General features: G+C 44.0%; 1 protein-coding gene across 2 annotated transcripts in view; it reads right to left on the minus strand.

Annotated features, from left to right (window-relative positions):
- Positions 1 to 23,613, minus strand: part of PPP2R5E (protein phosphatase 2 regulatory subunit B'epsilon) — a 250,772-nt gene that overhangs the window by 42,865 nt on the left and 184,294 nt on the right. For both annotated transcript variants that reach the window (XM_082275546.1, XM_082275545.1), the window contains exons 8-12: positions 23,341 to 23,449; positions 21,561 to 21,614; positions 21,290 to 21,340; positions 13,977 to 14,096; positions 6,898 to 7,025 (exon numbers count right to left, since the gene is read on the minus strand). In XM_082275546.1, coding sequence (XP_082131672.1) covers positions 6,898 to 7,025; positions 13,977 to 14,096; positions 21,290 to 21,340; positions 21,561 to 21,614; positions 23,341 to 23,449 — 462 coding nt within the window. The remainder of the gene's footprint in view (positions 1 to 6,897; positions 7,026 to 13,976; positions 14,097 to 21,289; positions 21,341 to 21,560; positions 21,615 to 23,340; positions 23,450 to 23,613) is intronic.

Raw genomic sequence — 23,613 nt, forward strand, 5'->3', positions numbered from 1 at the left:
CTAATTAGGGAACTTCTAAAAGCAGTTGGTTCCACTAGATTTTAGTTAGGGGTATCAGAGTAAAGGGGTCTGAATACAAATGCATTATTGTGCCACTTTGTGTTGGTCTATCACATAAAATTCCAATAAAATAAATTTACATTTTTGGTTGTAACATGTTCAAATGTGGAAAATGTCAAGGGGTAGGAATACTTTTTCAAGGCACTGTACACAGGGTATGACCATTACACTCTATAGAAGTGCCCAGGTCACTGTGCAAGGTCAAGTGTACAGTCTGTAGAATATGCAGGAGCTGGAACTGAATATAAAAATAACAAAAACACATCTGCCCAGTTCTGAACAAGGCAAGTAATGTGCAGCATTCAGGCCAGCTTTATTTTACAGGTCCCCATACAGCTCCATAGAGGGTGGGTGCTGTGTCCCTCAATGAACATCAGAGAAATGGATTTTACAGTAAGTCAAAAAAACTGGATTTTTGACTTACCTTAAAAATCCTTTTCTCTGAAGTTCATTGACAGACGCAGCTCTATATTCTTCTTAACCATTGGGTTATGCTGCCCCCTAAAGGAGTAGGACACTAGGCAGGAAAAAACGTTACGCCTATGGGGCAGTCCTTGAAGGCATTCATCCACTCACTCTGCTATAGGATTCAGTTTTGTTGCAAGCAGTGTCAGAAGTAAAAAACCCCAACCCACTCAGAAACAGAGGGGCAGGTGCTGCGTCTGTCAATGAACTTCAGAGAAAAGGATTTTACGGTAAGTCAAAACTCGTTTTCTCTATCGTTCATTGACAGACACAGCTCCATATTTTTCTTACCCAATGGGACGTCCCAAAGCAGTATTTGCATGAGGGGGTGGGAAAAAAAAAAAACGCAGAGAAAGAACGCAATTCCCCAAAGGCTAAACTTAACCAACTAGGTAACATGGCGTTCAACCAGGAACAACTGGAGCTCACCTAGAAACAACACACACCCTCAAAGAGAAAGATTGCTCTTTTAAAAAACAGCCTGCAAAACCTTGCAGCCAAAAGAAGCATCCAAGGATGCTAACACATCCACTTTGTAGAATTGAGTGGACGTGTGCACAGACGACCAAGTTTCCCACCTTGCAAACTTGTATTACTGTCGCCTGATGGAAAAAGACCTAAGAGGAACTCCGCGCCCTAGCAGAATTCGCCTTCACAGGGAAAGGTAGAACCTGACCTTTAAGTGAAGACGCCTGTACCTCTGTCTGCACGATGCATCTAGATATGGTCGCAGCAGACGCAGCCAATGCCTTCAGAAGTTGTTCCATGAGGACAAAAGGAGAGTTTGATTTCCTGAAAGACTCAGTAGCCGCCAGGCAAACCCTAATTGCCTGAATCACAGCCAAAGAATGCAAGGCATTTTCCTTGGGATGCTTGGGCTAAGGACAGAGTGAAGGCAACACAATGTTTTCATTCAATGGAAATCAGAAACCACCTTAGGAGGAAACAAAGTACCACTTAATCTCTGTGGACCACCAGAGAAGGAGAACGGCAGGACAGTGCTGTCAATTCAGACACTCTGCGGACAGAGGTAATAGCCACCAAAAAGGCTACCTTCTGTGACAGTGTAAGCAGAGGAATCTCCCTAAGTTTTTAAAGGGAGGTTTTTAAAGAACAGACAGTACTAAGTTAAGATCCCACGGAGGTAACGGGGACCGTATCGGAGGTGCCACATGACAAACTCCCCAAATTAAAAGTGTGAATCAAAGAATGCATAGCTAAAGCACCAAAGCCGACACCTGGCCTTTAATAGTACCCAAGGCCAACTGCTGCTCAACCCCTCTATGGAGGAAAGCCAATATCCTAGCCACTGGATGTACCTTAATCGATTCACACCATGAGATGTACGATTTCCACGTACGTAGATTTTGTAGCCTTCAACGGTGTAGGAATCACTGAGTCAGAAAGACCCCTATCCTTCAAAACCTGGCTTTCAACAGCCACGATGTTAAAGCCAGCGACTATAAAGCAGGATGGAAGATCGGCCCTTGAGACAACAGATCTTCCCTGAGAGGAAGTCTCCAAGGAGCATCGGCGACCAACCTTACTAGATCTGCATATCAAGACTGGCGAGGCCAGTCTGGGGCCACCAGAATGACCGGAATCCCTTCCACCTCTATTCAGCACAGGAGCCTCTGCAGAAGTTTCAGTGAAGGAAAACGCATAGATAAGCCGATACTGACCCAAAGGAGCCACCAGTGCGTCTGTGGCATCGGCCAGAGGATCCCGAGACCCAGCTACAAACCTCTGTACCTTCTCGTTGAGCCGAGAAACTAACAGGTCTACACCCACCGGACACACAACAGATGAAACACCTCCGGGTGCAGGGACCATTCCCCCTGATCCAACACCTAACAACTCAAGTAATCCGCCTGCCAGTTCTCCACTCCAGGCATGGCGGAGAAGGCTGAAACAATTTTTTGCCCATATTAAGATCTTGGGCACCTCCCGGGCCGCCAGGACACTCTTCGTGCCCCCCTGATGATGGATGTAAACCACAGCTGTGGCATTGTCTGATTGAATCCGAACTGGACAACCCTGCAGACGATTTGTCCAGTGACTCAAGCATACTCTTTCAGAGTCCAGGTCACCTGGACACACAGCTTTCCAAGTACACCCCACCCAGAGAGGCTGGCATCCGTGGATACCACGGTCCAATACAATGGAGGGAAGGGCTTGCCCTGACGCAGGGCCAAGGAATGGAGCCACCAATTCTTTGGACAATCTGATTTGGTTGAGTCAAAACGCAAGATTTTGGTTCCTTGTTCCACCTGACAAGAATACCCCTTTGCAGAAGTCTTGTGTGGAATTGAGCAACAGGAACCGCCCCAAAGGTAGACACGATCAGGCCTAGAGCTCGCATGCAAGTCCAAAATGAGGACAGAGTGCTGGATAACAGCAACCAAATCGCCCCTCTGCAACTTTTTGCAGCTTTTCCGGGGGGAAGAAACACCCTTGCAGAGGCTAAGTCCAAAGTTAGTTTCAGATAAACCATTTTGGAGGCTGGAACCAGAGCAGATTTTCTGAAATTGATGGTCCAACTGAACTCTTGCAGAGTCTGTACAGTGATTTACAGATCACCCACCAGAACTGAGTGGAAGTATGCTCTTAAGATGAGATTGTCCAGGTATCCTAGGACCGCAATTCCCCGCTGTCACAGTAATGCCAATACCGGAGCCAACACGTTGGTGAAGACCCTGGGGGCGGAGGCGAGACCAAAGGGTAATGCCATTGAATTGATAATGTTCCTCTCCTACAGCGAAGCGAAAAAAAACGCTGGTGTCCAGCGTAAATAGGGATGTGCAGAAGATATGTGTCCTCAATATCGATAGGGGCCAAAAAGTCCCCTTAGTGTAGGCACGCCACTACCATGCAAATGGACTCCATGGGGTTTATGCTGAATTCTCTGCCCTGGGACCCCCACCAGACTCTAGGTCCAGACAGGGGGGGAAGAGAGTGGGGAGGCCCAGCTCACTGAGGGATTTAGGGATGGGAGGAGGGAACATGCAGGCAGGTCCGACCATCCCTGGAAGTTACCCGCGTCCACCCCAAAGAAAACCATCAAAAGGGGAGAGGGGGTACTGTATTTACCCTTCCATTGGGGCGGGTAACGCTCCAGACAGAACTCCTTGCCACCGAAGTAGGGGAGTTGTTGGCCAAGAGACCCAAGCCCAGTTATATGCGACCTTGCAAGACGTTTTACTCAGGGGCAAGCCTCTGTCCGTGAGGCTATGTCGTGGCCGACCTAGCGCGTAGCTGCGGGGGGGGGGGGGGGGGGGGTCTACTGGATCTAGATTATCCAGCCCGTCGCCCAGCCCGGCAGTTTGTAGATCCCCCAAGAGAAAAACAAAAAGAATGTAAGGGAAGGAGAAAATTGCTAGGACCAGAGATCACAGCTGGGAGCCTAGGTCCTTACTCCTGACTAGACAGATAAAAACTGATTACCTAGAGCAGAGGGGGGGGGGGGTTATATACCAAGCTGAGGACGGCCCATGGGTGTAACCAAGTGTTTTCCGTTCTGCCTAGTCCTACTCCTGGAGGAGGCAATATAACCCAGTAGTTATGATTTATGGAGCGCTTTGTCCGTCACTGAAAGAAATAGAACTTCCTGTGAGCCAAGGACAGGCCACATCCACGACGAGGTTCCTTACCCTTACTAGCCTGCGGAAGAAAGGTGCTCTTCCTCCCTGTGAGACTCTTAATGATGTCATCCAGGGTAGCTCCAAACTGGCGATCTCCTTGAAAAGGAAGATCAGTTAAGGCTTTTTTAGAGATCTGGTCCGCAGAACAACTATTGAGCCACAAAACACGTCTAAGGACCACTGCCAAAACAGACGGTGTAGAAATCATGGGACCTGCATCCAAAGGAGCATCACAGATACATTCTCCATTATTAAAGTCTCATGCACAGACACAATCAGTGTGTCCACCAGCGCTCCAGACAGAATCTCCTCGCCATTGAAACGGGTGGCTGTCAGCCAGGAGGAAAGCTGCAACACGAGCAGAGGCCCGGTCCTATGTGGCCTCGCAAGACGTTTAACTCGCAGGCCAGTCCCTGTCCGGTGGGGCTATGTCCCAGCTCAGCTAGGAGCGTGCTCGCGTGCAGACCTCAAAAATCTATCTAGAAGAAAAAATTGCCAGGACCAGAGAGATCCCAGCAAGGAACTAGGTCCTTTCACCTGACTAGGCAAAAGAAAAAAAAAAAGAAAACCTACCTATAGCAAAGAGAGGGAGTATACCTCCCAGGAGGCGTAGTCAAGTTTTTTTCTGCATAGTGTCCCATTCCTGTAGGGGGCAGTATAACCCAATAGTCAAGAAGATTCTGGAGCTGTGTCCATCAATGAACGAAAGAAACAGGATTTTTGTACTCACCGTAAAATCTAAATCAGCTGCTTATTTTCCATAGGGTTATGCTGCCCTCTACAGGAAAGCGACTAGGCAGACAACACAAAAGCTTGGCTATGCCCTGTGGGCCATCCTCAGCTGGCGAGGGGACAACCCTGGAGGAACCGACCAGCCCAGGGAGTACTCGTGCCGTACACCTGCATCTAGTGAAGGAGAGGAGGGGGCCCTTACATAGCAATCCAGCAAAGAATGCGGGTAACACTGCCAAGACAGGAACCTCCTAGTCACCGAAGTGGGGGGACCTGTCGACCAGAAGGAATGCTGCGACTCAGGCAGAGACCCGGCTGTATGCGACCTTTTTAGACAGTTAACTCGCGGGCCAGCCCCGTCCAGTGGAGCTATGTCGCAGCCAACTGAGCACGGAGCTATGGTGTGCGTGCGCTCACTGCCCGGGCTGAGGGGACCACTGGAACTTCAATAGTCCAGCCTGTCGCTCAGCTCGGCAGTTGCTAGAAGATCTTCACAGGAAAAAACTGAAAGAATTCAAAAACAAACAGCAAAAAAACAAAAATACCAGGACCTAGGGCCCAGCAGGGAGACTAGATCCTACTCCTGGAACTAGACAAACAAAAACTGAGTATCTCTAAGCAGAGGGGGATTATGCCAGTTGAGGACGGCCCTGTAGAGGGCAGCATAACCCTATGGTAAAGAATATGGAGCAGTATCTGTCAATGAACGGAAGAGAAAGTAATTTAACACTTTAATCATTATAGGTGGATAAGAATATATTGAAAATACCATTCATCAAATAAGCATTTCATGAAACGCTTTTGGATGAAACGAGCTCGAAGCAGGTTGAGGGACTAAATAAAACCCCTTATGTAACAAAAGACTAATATACAGTACTGGTCATAACTAAGTACACAGGGTTGTATTCTTTGACTGCCTCAAACTCTGTCCAGGTCGTAAAATGTACGTAAATTCAATTTTTTTTTTTTTTGGATAGAAAGGAAAACCGTTAAACTTTGTCAAGTTTTTACTACAGTCTATGTCCCTGAGGTGGAGATCCCTCATTTTTGTCCTGGTAACCATTGTCTTGCAGACAGGAAAAACATGGGACACCCTACATTTCAGAGTGGTCATGAAAACAAATGAGGAGAAACATGACATGCTCTGTTGACAATTGCCTGAAATGGGACCAATGAGTACACTTTGAAGATCTAAGCTGGCCATACATTACTCAGTTTTTTTCGTTCAGCCAGCCTGCATTAATTCAATATAAATGTGTGCTTTCTGAATCTCTTCAACTGCTGCATGAAGCTCTCTCCCATCAGATAACCAATCAGGGGGGGGGGGGGGGGGGTTTGACATAAACAGGTCAAGTCCTGCTTCTCCTCTAACATGCCTCAGCACTGAGTACAAGGCAACATGCTAAATCAGTAGTAGGGAAACAATCAGCAAAACTAGTGATGAGTCATTTGCACTCTTCCACAGCTCAGATGCGGTTTAATAGTTATATTTATAAGAAATCATTAACTGTCTGGAATTTAGCTTTAAAGCAACAAATGTGTAATAACCCAGTGGGGCCTCATTAAAGTAGAATTATAGGCAAAACCTTTTTTTTTGGATAGAGCAAGGGAGGATTAAAACCCGTTCGTTATTTTTTTTTCACCATTTGTGTCCCTTTGCAGAGATTTCCCTTCATATCCTGTCCTACAGCCAAATAGGAAGTGAGAGACCATCCCTGCAAATTGAGGGAATTCCTTGGGGACCAAATCAAATAGGAAGGGTGAATCTCCCTAATGAGGGCACAGACAGCAAAGAAATCTGACAAGCGATCTAATTCCGCTCCACGCTAACCAAAACTAAAGAAAAAGTTTTGACTTTAGTTAAACTTTAAATTATGGTAAAGAAAAAGTTTAGACAGGACTCCTAAGACCACAAACCTCAAGCTATTGCAAGCCATCTGAACTATAGTACTGTTCCAGCACCTGCAGTTCTAACCAAGAAGCAGCAATTTCCACTTACGGATTCCAGTGTTCTTTAGAAATCCTGTAGAGGCTTGCAAACATGATGGGAAGGATCACATTCGAATTCTCTTCTATTAAACTCATTATGTATTCATTGTTCCAATAGTATAAGGCCCGCTCTGCCACCTATTATAAAGGATAAAAATACATACATTTATTTTGGTTTTTAACTAGCAAATAATGTCTGTCTTGGGCATAGGGGGAATTCAGGAGGATTAAAGCATTTCTATTATCAGGTGATTGTATTGAAATCTAGAAAATAAAAGTTTTATACACTAAACTTGTATATTGCATACTTTTGCACTGTGTTATATCTACTTCACACTGTCCTTCTCCCTATACACGGAGATAATTATATACTACCATTTGCTTCTCTATATAAATTGTGCTGTATGTACACTTTATAATCTGCACTGCTTGGCTTTATAAACTATGCCGTATATGACAGACTCTTGATGATATGATAACTCCAAACTACATTATGTTCCTAGTTCTACTCCACTGCACAGTCTATGGCGTCCCATCATATACCCCTGCCACTGCATTGGTTTAGAGAAATAATCATTTACAGTTATGTGCACTGGTAAATTAGCCAAGGCATATTCTCTGACCTTCTGATAGCAATGCATAATATATGCTGGTTACATCTCACTGAACTGCAATATGCATTCTCTTTGCTTTAGATGGGGGGGTCACCAGTGTAGCAAGTGTGCCCCCTTTCAAGAACCAAAGTAGATTGCATTACAGTATATAATGTACAGCATAGTCTATAAAGTCAGTGTACAGTATACAAGAGTACAGTACAGTGTATAAAACCAGGTCAGTGAAAAGCACGTTGTATAAAATCACAAGTATGCAGTGTATTTAAACCATAACACCAGGCAAACAGTTAAAACATCATTAAATTAAATGTATGCAAGACATTTTACCCACCAAAGGTCATGTGTGTTAGCACAACACTTAAATCCATTAATAAAAAAATGTAAGAATAGGAATGTAACTGCCTACAGAAGTTAAGCTTCCAAAACTCAATGAAAATTCAGTACAAGGAAGGCATAACTCAGAGAACAAACCAAGTGTTCAACTAGGAGGGAGTTACAAATAAACATTACATACTAAAGGCAGCTGAAAGTCAAGCCTATGCATGGTATGAGATTTGAATCTTTGCTCAGCCAAAAGATTTACTGATTTTTATTTATTTTATTTCAAGCTTTGAGTTGAGTGGGGAATGATTAAAATCCTAGTAACAACTACCGTTTGTTACGTCGCCCCTAACTTCCATCTGGAACCTTCTCATTCTACTGGGCTCTTTTGCTCGTATCACCAGCTTGGAAGTTATTCTGACTAAATCCAGAGTCATGAATATTACGCTATCAGCAAACACATATCAACTGTTACAGAAGTTCTTTCCCTTTCAATGGAAGGAGATTACCTAGCAGTGAATTTCATTTGCTACCCAGACTCATCACTTTTGCACAAGGTTTTGCACTTTGCACAAATATTGGGACTATTGGATGATACACGTTTTATTTTCTTAACTTGCATTTTTATTATATATTTATTATTTGATGACCACATCAATTTATGATCTGTTTTAATATTTTTTAGCACTGTATTTTGCATTTATCAGATCGTATAATTAGGTTTTATCGTACTTATTAGCACCTAGCACTTTATTTCTATTTACATATTACATTTTTTGTATGGTCACACCTGAGCACATTTTTGCTTTGCATATGTGATATTTTACCTTTAGGGTCCTTTCACACAAAAGATCCGATCAGATCCCCCGGTCAGTTTTTTAGGCGGACCTGATCGGATCCTCCATGCATCCCTATGGGGCGGTGGATGTCAGCGGAGACATCTCCGCTGACACCCGCTGCTATCCAATTCAGATCCTGTCCGTGAAATCCGGATGGATGGAAACCCGCAGGTCCGTTCTCATCTGATTCCCCCATAGAGGAGAGCTGTCACCTGTCTGTGCTCAGCGGGGATCAGCGGATCGATCCCCGCTGAGCAGAGAATGGACTGCGCCGGACGGTGCATCATGTGAAAGGACCCTTAGGCAGTGCCACCATGCCTTTCCTTTTTTCACATTGTGCATTCGTTACCTTACTCATAGTTACATAAGTTATGCCTGGTCCTTGTTACTCCCCTGGCTATGGCGGACCATACAGTTGTTGGCTCTTTTTGCTTCCTCTAACCTTAAACCTCATTGCTACACCAAAGTTCATCCCTTAGAGGAGGAATAGTATTCTGATCTGAACTGTCAGCAGCACATACTTTTGTTTATCTCCCTGTGTGGACAACTTTAATACCTATATTTCCCTGTTGAAAAGCTTGCGATTGTCTTTAAATCATCTAATAAAATGTTTGAATTCAAAATCCTTGGAAAACCATTCCACATACAAATATTTTTGAGTGACAATGCTGGGAACAGTTTACCAAATATTTAAAGCGTAACTCCACTTTTGTTGAGAAAAAAAAAACATTCCCCTCTGGGTGATCTCTGTACATTACAAGGATTTTAACAAATTTTGTTCCAGATTCCTACCTTTTGTTATTCTGAGGAAATCATTGTTTGTTCCTCTGTGGCTCTGTGCTAAGTGGGTCTATAGGGAGTGGTTTCATTATTATCTGTCAGCTGAGGCAGCTGCAGGGCTCTAAAGAGGAAAGTTGCTGGGCCTGCAACCCTTTAGAAGTGCTCCTATTGGGAGTATCTCACCAAAAATGAAATTTTTGTTGCAGGGGATGCCAGAAATCTGACTTGTATCTTAAGCAGACTTCTGGGAAAATTGGTGAGCCAATCACACAAGCAGGAAATGATGTTTCTGGGGTGTGGTCAGTATACATTCTGTGTACAGAACAGCTCCAGGTAGCCAAATTGCATTGCAATTTCAGAAAATTACAACAGCTGCACATTGAAAAGGAAAGGTCATTTTTTAATAACATTCAATTACAATATGATTTGTGTCACAATTGTATACGCTATAATGTTGTTTCTTTACTATTTTTTTTCCCCCCACGAAAGTGGCATTACCCTTTAATTCTTGTTTCCTATGAGCGTACTTCTTAATTGAAATTATTATGTATATGGCTCCCTCTAGTGATTTATCTGCCACACTGTATGCCATTAAGTTTACCAGAAATTGAAAGTAGCCAATCGGAAAAATTAAGGAAACAAATAATTTAAATAGCACATTGTGCATTAGTTACCTTACTCCTCAGTCTTTATTTCAAACACCTCTTCCTAAGCCACCCCCTGCAGTGTAATGGATCCAGATCACAGTTTCCTCTATGAGCAAAGCTAATATCCTCCCCTGGGGAACAAACATTTTTGCCTTCTTGTTTTCACCAGAGTGGTAAAGGGGACCAGTGCCCCAGAAGATTTCTCCTGCCACTGGACCCTATGGGAGAACACCCAGCCACTGGAATTGATGCCTCCACCAATAGAAAGTGTGCACAAACAGTGACGTGGACACCAGAAGAAGGACCCAAGGAAGTAAACAAAAGAAGAGGGAATGATCATCATGTGATCATGATTATTTTCTGATGCAGAGACTATTTTTACATTTTGGTTTAACTTTTAACAGCATAAGATGAAAAACTAAAATAAGTTTCAAGTGTCATCCTCTTGTCTAAGCAACATGAATCACAAGAACAGCTAAACAGTAACAGTACTACACTGATCCAACAAGGATGTTGAAGTCCTCGGACTTGACTTGCTGCATGCTTACAATGGGTCAATAACCTGAAAAATACTACAGCCAAAGACATTTTCTTGAGGTGGCAAAGATATATACAACATTCAGCCATATCTTTATGACCAACCAACTAATAAGGAGTAGGTCCCCCCTTTTGCAACCAAAAATGCCCCCCCACTTTTCTTCCGAAAAAGCCCTGACCTGTCAAGGCATGGACTTCTCAAAGTATGCTATGTTATCTGGCAACTAACAGTAACAGATCCTTTAGGTCCTGTCAGTTATGAGGTGGGGCCTCTATTAATCAAACTTATATTTCCAGCACATCCCACAGATGCTTCATTGGACTGAGATCTGAAAAAATGTGGAGGCCAAGTCAAAACATCAAACTCATTGTGTTCCTCAAACCATTCTTGAACCATTTTTGTAGTGTGGTAGGGTGCATTACCTTGCTGAAAAAGGTCACTGCCATCAGGGAATACCGTCTCCACGAACGGGTGTACTTGCTCACCAACAATGTTCAGGTAGGCTGTACATGTTAAGTAACATTCAGAAATGGCAGGATCAAAAGTTTCCTAGCAGAACATTGCCCAAAGCATCATACTGCCTGTGCCAGCTTGCCTTCTTCCCATACTACATCCTGGTGTCATCTCTTGCCCTAGGTAAGCGGCAGATCGCACCTGGTCAATCAGATGATGTAAAAGAAAACATGATTCATCGAGACCAGGCCATCTTACACTCCAAAAGAAAATTGTGATGCAAAGCATCTAACTCCTGCACTCAGATACAAGGCTCCCACTTCACTCCTATCACGGGACTCCTACTTGGCATCCTCAATGGCAAGGCATTGCTGCCCACTACGACCTGGGTGGTCGACCACAAGCTACAAACAAAAACAGAAAGAGGGCGCACTTGCCTAGCGCATTATCCTCAATAGGGTTTTATTAATATGGTTTACAATCGCCACATTAATAAAGTATGCAGGTCTGTACTGAATCAGGCACTGCCTGCTGGAGCTTTGTGGAAATGCTGGCTGTTGGTGTAGGTAAGGGCTAGGGAGAGATCCCGGTGTCCTGGAGTAGTATACATGGCTAAACAATCTATTAGACTTGTATTGGTTGGTCCGATACACAGGAAAAGCTTAATTCCCCCGCTGTGTTTGGGGAGTGCACACTGTGGTGACAGTAGAGGTGAAGAGCGGAAGTGATGTAGGCGGAAATTACGCTGCTGGCTCGGAAGGGCGGAAGGGACGTAGGCGGAAATTACATTGTCGCAGTGGAATGCATGTCGCCAAGGTACCTCCAGGAAGTGAACGGCGGCTTGCGTTCCACACTGTCATCGCTGTGCGCTCTGCATGTAATCCATGAGAGGAACAGGATCGAACCAGCCCCCAGCCAACATCCAGGTAGATCGGGGATAGCACTGTAACACAACCTCTTTGTACACATCTATTTATATAGGGGACCCTAAATGCACAATACAAGTGATTATACAGTCTGTGGTGACCCAAGACGTTCCCACTATCATAAGGTGTCATGATCCTCAGTGTCAGCATTTCCTTGCAGGTATATGGGCAGGCTGTGCTCTGATCTATTCCCCCTTTTCTTGTATTATAGTTTTTAATTGAAACAGTGTTCTATTGGAAGGTTTTTGTATGAGCCCAAGTGTTTTTATTACAATGCATGGACAATCAGTATGGAAGTATGGATATATATTTCATCATATGTATGCTACTCCTAACTGTATACTGTACTGGCAGCACTAGGATGTATATATGATATTGGTTCTAATCAGCACTTATAGGTTGATGAAAAGGTGTATAGGTATGAGTGTGGCTAGGGTTAACTTTTGGTGTAACCACTCCCATGAGGGAGGAGCCCCTCTCAAATTTCATAGGCCCAACATGAATCACTCTTGCTTTATAAACCGGTGGTCTACGTAGGGTCTTTTGGCTCTGATGAAGAGGCGAAGCCTCAAAACGCGTTAGCCGTCAATTATCTTGACTGCGGATTGTCATTTGATGGATTGTGTCATATGTATCTGATATGCTGGCTTACAACCCATGTTTGTGAGTATTTATATTTTTACTTGATATTAATAAAGCCCTATTCAGGATAATGCGCTAGGCCAGTGCTCCCTCTTTTTGTTTTTGTTTCTAGCACATCATCTTACACTGCTCTGAGGTCAAGTTCTGATGCACACAGGACCACCATTGTAGGTACTTTTGGATGTGGACACGGGTCGGCATGGGCATCCTCACTGGTTTGTGGCTACGCTGCCCCATACACAAAAAACTGCAATGCCCATTTTTTTCTACTTTCAACACATCAACTTTAGGGACAACATGTTTACTTGCTGCCTAATATATCCCACTGACTTTTGTATGCCATTGTAATAAGATGTTCAGTATTATTCACCTAACCTGTCAATGGTCAAAGTTACAGCTGATCGGTGTAAGTCTCTCACTACAGATTTCTTTTAAGAAGCATTTAGCTATAGTTACAAAATTGATATTGCGCATGTAAAAAAAAATGGTTGCAGTTCCTAAAATTTGTACTTGATTTATGTTCAACCCCTTGAATCAAAGCTTAAAGCGGAGTTCCAGCCACAAAAAAAAAATGTCAACATACATACCCCCGGGACAGTCAGGGCTAGTACATTCCACAATGGCTAGCCTCTGATCTGTCCCGGTTCGCACTTACCTTTTAGAAGAAATACTTACTTTTAAAATTTCTTCTCCAGCGCTGCCATCTCAGGTGTGGTCAGCTTGAAGCCAGCGCGATCCTCTTCTGCGTCCTCTTCCGTCCCAAGATGCACTGCACCGGCCCCGCCATCACTTCCGGGTCTGCAGCGTCATCCCTGCACAGCTTCTGGGCATGCCCAGAAGCTGTTTAGCAAGGTATGACGGCGCCTGCACAGGAACTGACGTCGGGGCCGGTGCAGGCGCATTGATTCCTGGGAGCGATGACGTTCAGCTCCCAGGAATCATTGCAAAGCGTAAGTGACGGCGCGGGCCGCGGGAGGAAGTGGAAGAAAGGGGAGTATGTTTTTGTGCAATTACATAGTAAGTAAAAAAACAAAAAACAAATCAGAACTACCCGTTTCTTTTTCAGGTGAGCTATAGCAAGCGGATGGCCCAAAATCGACTATGTCCGCTTTAAAGTCTGCACTTTTGGATGGTTTCATTTTAAATGTATTCTGGTGGCATACAGAGCCAAAAGTATGAAAATTGTGCCTGTGTCCAAATATATATGGACCCATTTGTAAATCCTAGAACACAGACTACCCTTTCTTGATGTAGTACAGGATCCCAGATACATGTACCCATGTACATATGAATCAAACTCTTTTACCAAATGTGAGGAGAAAAGCTCACCTGGAAGTGAGGGCTGGAGACACACTTGGAAATCTGTTTAAACAAAGGCTCCTGGATTTTAACAAACTGTGATGGTTCAATGACATCCAAGATCTCTTCAAGCTCCCCTAGAAACATAACCTAAACAAAAAAAAAACCCAAGAGAGTTAACCATCTTAAAAGGTTATAATTACAGTTACATGCAACAGAGTACTTTAAAAATATAGAAGTTGTAGTGTAGTATTATAGTAGCCACAGCAAACGTATAAAAAAACTGCCCCAACTTATGTAGCCAGTTACATTAAACATTCTCTCGTGCTGGCTCAGCACTTTTTTTTTTTTTAATGCACTGCCAGTCTGGTTCTTTTTTAAACCAGCATTAAAGCTGCACAAGTATTGTGTGCTGTGCAGGCCGCCCGCCACATGCTAGTAACCATCGGTTGCGAAGGATGTGCCTGGCTTCCACATAGCTTACTGGGACCATTGCACCACAGGTGTGTATTGTTCAATCCACCTCCTGTGAACCTCCAGAGTATAAGGAGATGGTCATAGGGAGTAAAGATTAAAGCCAAGTGAAAAGAAATGAACTCCGCGCTAAGGATATCTAAAGGAATGTATAGGCTGCAGCCTACCCTGAACCTACAGTCCGAAGACTGTGTAAAAGTGAGATAAAAACTGGGGTGATGGCGCTGCCTTATGTAAAAGGTATAGTGTGTCAGCAGTAATAAATAAATAAATGTATAAGAACACTGTAGTGTATATGTGGGAATTGGTGATCAATATCTTGACAGTGCGACAAATGAATAAATATATAGAATCAACATACGAGATATAAATAAATAGTAAAACACAGTGGCTGGTGTGTGACAATAGCCCAGTGATAAAGTGCAATCAAGGTGATAACGTGTATGTACCAGTAAATTTATGATCAAACAATAAAAAATATAATAAATATAGTGCACTAAAACTTGGTAAATACAAAAATAAAATGGATAAAACAAAATATAGTGGCAGTGGTGAGCAAAAGTGCAATAAAATGCACTAAAAATATATAGAAGGCGTCTAAACTCTCAGAGAAATTAAAGTGACAGTAGAAGAAATACAGTGCAGTAAAGTGCACAAAGGTGAATATTGCATATAATGGGGTGACTGGCTAAGAAGAGTCCTTGTAGCCAATAGTATAGTGGTGGTGTGTAAATAACCAGATTAGTCCATAACCAAAATGGATATATAGGTGCCTTCGTGGGTAAATCTTAGGGTGACCCCCGTGGTGGGTAACTGGTGAGCTGGGTGACCACTAAGGTAAATATCCTACTAACCAGATATACCCACCCCACACAGGGGTATAGGGCGGGTATTAGATGCAGGTGAAGGTCGCTCCATGGGCTCCCATCTCCTTTCCGTAATGGGGGGGATGTTGGGGGTCACCCCTGGGGATCCGTGGTAAATAGCGTCCCAGAGAGGGGGTTCAGGATCCTGTGGTCCTCTACTTTGGGAGCAGTAGTATATCCAGTGGTCCGTGGGTGGACTCCGGCCAGACAATAATGTGTAGGGGCAGGAGGGTCATATAGGGCAGAAAAGAAGGCTAATAGTGTAATTCCGTAAAGCCTTTATTGGTAAATCATAAGAAATAGGTACTCACAATATTACGATCAGTAAAAGCAATGAACAGCGTCCTGGAACGCAAAAATGGAACGCCTGCATCTAATACCCGCCCTATACCCCTGTGTGGGGTGGGTATATCTGGTTAGTAGGATATTTACCTTAGGGGTCACCCAGCACCTCACCAGTTACCCACCACAGGGTCAGCCTAAGATTTACCCACGAAGGCACCTATATATCCATTTTGGTTATGGACTAATCTGGTTATTTACACACCACCACTATACTATTGGCTACAAGGACTCTTCTTAGCCAGTCACCACATTATATGCAATATTCACCTTTGTGCACTTTACTGCACTGTATTTCTTCTACTGTCACTTTAATTTCTCTGAGAGTTTAGACGGCTTCTATTTTTAGTGCATTTTATTGCACTTTTGCTCACCACTACCACTATATTTTGTTTTATCTATTTTATTTTTGTATTTACCAAGTTTTAGTGCACTATATTTATTATATTTTTTATTGTTTGATCATAAATTTATTGGTACATACACGTTATCACCTTGATTGCACTTTATCACTGGGATATTGTCACACACCAGCCACTGTGTTTTACTATTTAGATTTCATATGTTGATTCTATACATTTATTCATTTGTCGCACTGTCAAGATATTGATCACCAATTCCCACATATACACTACAGTGTTCTTATACATTTATTTATTACTGCTGACACTCTATACCTTTACATAAGGCAGCGCCATCACCCCAATTTTTATCTCAAAGATTAAAGCCACCCTAGGCTTACAGGAAAATGATACAGAGAACAGCACCCACATTGCAATACTGCATTGTTCTCTACATGCGTGGTCTCCAAACTGCGGTTCAGGGGCCAGATGTGGCTCTGTTCCTCTTGCTGACACACTTGCTGGCACTATCCACCCAATGATACCAAAATAGGGTACTACCCCCCCCCCCCCACACACTTATACCAAGAATGGGCACTACCCCCCCCCCCCAATAACATCAACAATAGAGCACTATCCCTCCAGCTGATGCAAATGATGGGGCACCATTCCCTCCCCCCACTGATACCAACAATGGGGCACCCCCACACTGATACCAACAATGGGGCAGCACCCCACACGGATACCAACAATGGGGCACCCCCCCCTACACTGATACCAGCAATAGGGACCCATCCCCCCACTGATAGCAGCAATAGGGCACCATCCCCCCTGATACCAACAATGGGGCACCATCCCCCCCACTGATACCAACAATGGGCAGCCCCCCACACTGATAATACATGGGCACCATCCCCCCCCACACTAATACCAATAAATGGGGCACTATCTCCCTCACTGATACCAACAGGGCTCCATCGCCCCCATTGATACCAACAATAGAGCGCCACCCCCCCCACTGATACAACAACCGGGCTCTATCCCCCCCCCACACACACACAGATACCAACAATGGGCACAACCCCCCCCAATTATACCAACAATGGGGCACCATCCCCCCTACTGATACCAACAATGGGGGCACCATCCCCCCTACTGATACCAACAATGGAGAAACTATCCCCCCACTGATACCAACAATGAGGCACAATTCCCCCCCACTGATACCAACAATGAGGCACAATTCCCCCCCACTGATACCAACAATAGTGCACCACCCCCCCCCCCCGATACCAATAGGACACTATCCCCCCCCCCCCCCCAACACACTGATACCAACAATGGGCACCATCCCCCCTACTGATACAACAATACGGCACTACCCCCCCCCCCACCCCAACACACTGATACCAAACAATGGGCACCACCCCACACTGATACCAACAATAGGGCCCCATCTCCCCCCACTGATAGCAGCAATAGGGCACCATCTCCCCGATACCAACAATGGGGCACCACCACCCCCACTGATACCAACAATGGGGCACCATCCCCCCCACTGATACCAACAATGGGGCACCATCCCCCCCACTGATACCAACAATGGGGCACCATTCCCCCCACTGATACCAACAATGGGGCACCATTCCCCCCTACTGATACCAACAATGGGGCACCCCCCACGCTGATATCAACAATGGGGCACCCCCCCCCCCACACACTGATACCAATAAATGGGGCACCATCCCCCCACACTGATACCAATAAATGGGGCACCACCGCCCCCCCCCCACTGATACCAACAATGGGGCACCATCTCCCTCCCTGATACCAACAACAGGGCACCATCCTCCCCATTGATACCAACAATAGAGCGCCAACCCCCCTCCCCCCCACCACTGATACAACAATAGGGCACTATCCCCCCCCCCCACACACATACACACCGATACCAAAAAAGGGCACAATCCCCCCCAATGATACCAACAATAGAGAAACTATCCCCCCACTGATACCAACAATGGTCACCATCCCCCCTACTGATACCAACAATAGGGCACCATCCCCCCCACCCCAACACACGGATACCAACAATGGGGCCCCATCCCCCCCCCCCCACTGATCGCAGCAATAGGGCACCTCCCCCCCGATACCAACAAAGGGGCATCATCCCCCCCCTTGATAACAATGGGGCACCCCCCCCCACACTGATACCAACAATGGGGCACCCCCCCACACTGATACCAACAATGGGGCACCCCCCCACACTGATACCAACAATGGGGCACCCCCCCACACTGATACCAACAATGGGGCACCCCCCCACACTGATACCAACAATGGGGCACCCCCTACACTGATAACAATAGGGGAACCTCCCTACACTGATAACAATAGGGGAACCCCCCAACACTGATAACAATAGGGGAACCCCCCTACACTGATATCAATAGGGGAACCCTCCTACACTGATATCAACAATAGGGGAACCCCCCTACATCGATATCAATAGGGGAACCCCCCTACACTGATATCAATAGGGGAACCCCCCCTACACTGATATCAACAATAGGGGAAAACCCCCTACACTGATATCAACAATAGGGGAACCCCCCCCCTACACTGATATCAACAATAGGGGAACCCCCCTACACTGATATCAACAATAGGGGAACCCCCCTACACTGATATCAACAATAGGGGAACCCCCCTACACTGATATCAACAATGGGGCACCATTCCTCCCCCATACCAACAATAGGACACTACCCCCCTCAATGATACCAACAATAGGGCACTATCCCCTCCCCCACACACAGATACCAACAATGGGCACCATCCCCCCCCCCACTCCACTGGTGCCAACAATGGGCACTATCCCCCCTACTGATTTCAACAATGGGGCACTATCCCTCCAACTGACACAAATGATGGGGCACCATATTTCCCCATGAAAATCTATGATGGGGCACTATTCCTTCCACTAATACCAATGATGGGCACTATTCCTCCTCCTACTGACCAAAGGCACTATGTAATTTCTTTACTCCCACTGACTACCAAACCCGAGGCATGGTTTACTCCAATGGAATACGGGACATTAGTCTAAAGGACAGTAAACTGGGCAGTTGTTTAGAAAGTTTAGAGACCCTTACTCTAGAGAAATCCTAAGCACAACTCTAGGACAACCGGTGGCTGAACCAGACAGCTTGAAAAAAAGTATGAACAAAAAAATAGAAAAAAGGCAAGGGGTGGATCTATCCAATTTGTAGGCTTTACAGTATATCATTAGTTTCCTACATCACTCGGAGGGAGGAAACACTGCACACCTGCCACTGCCATTGCAAAGGGATTCAACTATCTGAGACCTATTTTATTTTTTTTTTATGTCGGGGGAAACATGCACTGGTAACACTCCAGGTGGGAAGAAAGAGCATGGCCCAGGTGGCATACCAAACAGATCACCTATAGCAGGATTATTTTTGGTAGGACGGACCTTTTAAAGCAGTCATGTCCATAACTCATTTTTAAGATATTGTAAATTTATTTTAAATAAGTAATACATATAGGAGCCACCATAGCTGATCACCTTTGGAAATTGCCTGTCTGTTAAGCTGAGCCACTGGTTTCAAAACACCAAGTAACTCGATATTAAAACCAAAAATGTAATATATTGCAGCTTACCAATCATTAGATGTATTGGTTGCATGATTTATTATTATTTTTTTTTTTTTTTTTTTTTAGGCTTTTTTCTTCCTTTGTTTTCATCTGGTTATCTGGCCAGTAACACAGCTCTTGTATTATAGTGCCTACACTCTGGATGAAGGAGCACAGGCACACTTTTGGACGGCAGTATTGTTAATCTGGGGGGAAGGGAGTGTTAGATGTACTAGCAGATTTAGATACATTACCAATTTGCAGTTTCAGCAAACTTTTTTCTTTTTGGGGTAAATGTTTTCTATAACTGAATAAAATCTGATAATTGTAGGCACGTCAGTCAGTGGTAAATGGTTTGTCTCAATCCTGTAACTGCTACATCTGTAGAACAGCTTGTTCTGTTGAAAAACAACAGACTTTATCCATATCACCATTAAAAAGGAAGGAAAATGCTAAAAAAAGAAAAGAAAAATAATGTAGCCATCGCGTCTAAGAAGTGGTAAGCTGAAATATAATAAATGTTTGCTTTTGGATTTAACACTGCTTTAATGACCTGGAAGAGGGTAAGTAGATCTGAAAACTCAGAGCCAGAAGTCAAGTCCTTATCCAAGTCTGTATATCAGGAGGGTCAACATGACAGCTTAGACAGAAAGCAATTTAAGACAGGGTACTATGCAATACTCTGTACTCTGCACATTTATTTTTTTTTCCCCAAGCTAGGCCTCCATTATAAGCCGACATCCCAAACGAACACATCTAAGTTCATAAATTGTTCGCATTCATTCCTAGAAATATACTATATTATTTCTTGCAAAAAAATATATGCCAACAATCAAATGCAATAAAATATCAAATACACTTCTGATTTAAAGAGAAAGGTCTTAGAGGCCATTTACATCACCACCTTGAGCCTCACAAATGCAGATTGAGTCGCACATAAAGTTATTTATTTGAATGGGCACGTGCAGCCATAGTAAACATGCTGCGTGCCACAGCCTCAGCTTTTTCTGTCAGCCGGGTCCTTAAAGCGGTAGTATACCGATTTTTGTGACTTACCTACAGGTAAGCCTATAATAAGGCTTACCTGTAGGTACAATTAATATCTCCTAAACCTGCATGGTTTAGGAGAAATTTGCACTGCATGCAGCAGCTGACGCGAGCAGCGTATGCGCTCTGAAGGTCCGGCGGACCTTTATAGTTCCTTGCCAGAAAGTTAATCCCCCGCACGCATGCGCGGGATGAGGTCATTGCGGCTCCGGCCACTCACAGTGCCGGAGCCGCCGAACCCGGAAGAGAAAAAGTTATTTATTTGAATGGGCTATCTAGCACACCGGAAAAGACACGTGCACTATTTTAAGCAACGTAGTCCATCACAACACAGTTACGTTTTCAAGTGCATTGCAATCCAATTCAAGTGCTTTTAGGGGGTTATTGAGAATAAATAGTACCGCAGCGCACCAACACATGTTGCTACAATGTTTTCAAAAGGCAATTGTGTCAATCTGTCTTCAATGTTCTAGCTGCTCCTAACAAGGTAACTATTCTGAGACAATACTGAAATCAATGTGACAGCTTTTATTATACCAATTCCTGAATTAAAAAATAATCTATAAACAAAAGATATTATGACCATCTGTTTGACAAACTCCTAAAAATTAATTACCTCTTTTTGACTACATGTTTTTGGCCAAAATTTCATCAGTCCTCTAATAACCTAAAAAGTGGGGGAAAAAAAAACACATTTAAAGCAAAAACTGTTTTTTTAGTTCTCAAATCTTTTTCCCTGATGTTCACTGAAGGACACAGCACTGTAGACTTTATACACACATGGGTATATTGCCCCCTACAAATATACAGGAATCTGTGGTGCTGTGTCTTTCAGTGAACATGGAGAAATGTATTTACAGTAATGTACAAAAGTCAGCAATACTTACTGGTTCTGTGAGGGTGGGGTCTTTTTCCAGAAACTGTACTATACAGTATGCCAGCTACAAAAATAAAAAAAAAAACAGTTTATTAATAGATTTTGAAAGAAAATTACAGACAATAAGCGAAAATTACTAGAATGCTAATAAAACACAAATATATTCTTATGTATTTCTAAGAAAAAAAATACATATACAATCAATGATTGCAAGAGCACTTGCCAAATCTTGTTTCTTCTTTCAGAAATTACCTGGTGATCCTGCAAGCCCTTAGGTCTTCCTCCAGAAGGAGGACAATACTGCAGGGAAAGCAGTGAATTCACTGTAGCGTTGTCACCCTCAGCAGCCACACAGGGCTGCAATGCTATGAATAGTTATGTCATGGATGATAACACTCCCTGCTCATCGGCATCTGATATGTGAGAGGGGGCCCTGCATCAGAAGTGATGTCACAGGGGCAAAAAAAACAGGACCTTGTGCCACAGACATCTGCAAAGGGACCACTGCTTTGAAATAGAGAGCAAGAGTCCTTTTCTGTGGCATGATGACAGGCGACGGGCTTTTTTATTTTATCCAAGCTCTGGCTGCTTTCTAAAGAGTCCTGTTTAATGTCTTTGAAATAGATTTATAACTGGAAGTTTGTTTGGGCTTTACCACATGTATTCTAGTGTGAATGTGCCCCAACTGGTTCTTTAGCAGTTACAAAAATATTCTTTTGCATTACCGGGAAAACATAGGCTTCTTTCACACGGGCGCTCAGTTTATTTCATCCGTTCAGTCACTTTTTTTTTTTTTTTAACGGACACGGATGACACTTGTTTCATCCGGTCCGTATGTCCGCATATCATCCCATCCGTTTGCAGATGATATACGGACATAATGTATGTCTATGGGATTGCGGATGTCAGTGGATGACACCGCTGACATTCGGTTTTGCGTCCTGTTTTTTAAACGGAAGAAAAATAGGGTTCTTTTCCGTTCCAAAAAACGGAACAGAACTGAAAGGACGCAAATCGGATGTCAGCGGATGGTCATCCGCAATCCCATTGACATGCATTATGTCCGTATATCACCCCGCAAACGGATGGGGTGATATACGGACATACGGATCGCCCGTGTGAAAGAGACCTTAAGCTGGCCATACACAGTTACAATTGTATCAGTTTCCTGCCAAATTAGACAAAATTTGAGCCATGGGTGGCCCCAGCAACAATATTCTACCCATGGAGAAATGTCAGCTGCAGGTGTGGCAGATGCTTTGGATAAGCTGGCAGCATGTATAGCATGAATGGAGGGATCAATTAAATGTATCTAATTTACTCAGTTGTGGGATGAATGAGAGAAATCTATGCATGTATGGCTAGCCTAAATCCATATGTGGCTACTGTGGTTGAACAGAAGTCTTCCTACCGATCGATTTCTGTTCAACCAACTTGTCTGTAATTATTTGCTTGATTAGTGTTGCAGGCTATAGACTGCAGCTTTGATCTGTTTATTCTGATGGCTGGGGAAGTTTCCCTGCTGTCAGAATACGATTAAGCAATGAGGGTTTCCGTATCTGCATGGAGTTTGTGGATGGGGCAATTGAGTCATTTTCTTTTTTCGTTCAACGTGCTGGTTGAATGAAAAAGAAAAAAATGACCCATCTATGGTCAGCTTTAATCTAGGATAGTGTAGGATAATATTTCCTTTGTAGGCAGCTAAGCAAACAAGGGTATACTGGAACAGAAAGGGGAGACAGTTAAGGAGCATATCATCACAGTTCCATAGAGTTAGTTAAGAGGTTTACCTGTGCGTGGAAGAGAGATAAACTCCTGACAGTATGCAGGGGAATAAGCACTTTGACAAGGAACTGTTTATGCTCCGCTTTCAAAGGTAATGCAAAGCCATTTATTATACTGAAAGAGAAAAGAAACCACAAGTGTCAAATGACTTAAATAATACACTAATAACAAAAAATTGTCTTGTGAGTACTGGACTGCTCAGTCCAAGAGAAGGGCTAAATGAGGATGCCAATTACAGCCCCATTCCAGGCAGGTAATAAAAGACCCTTGAAGTGGGG

The sequence above is a fragment of the Pelophylax lessonae genome, assembly GCF_965119305.1.
Source record: "Pelophylax lessonae genome assembly, chromosome: 13".
In the NCBI taxonomy this organism is placed as follows: domain Eukaryota; kingdom Metazoa; phylum Chordata; class Amphibia; order Anura; family Ranidae; genus Pelophylax; species Pelophylax lessonae.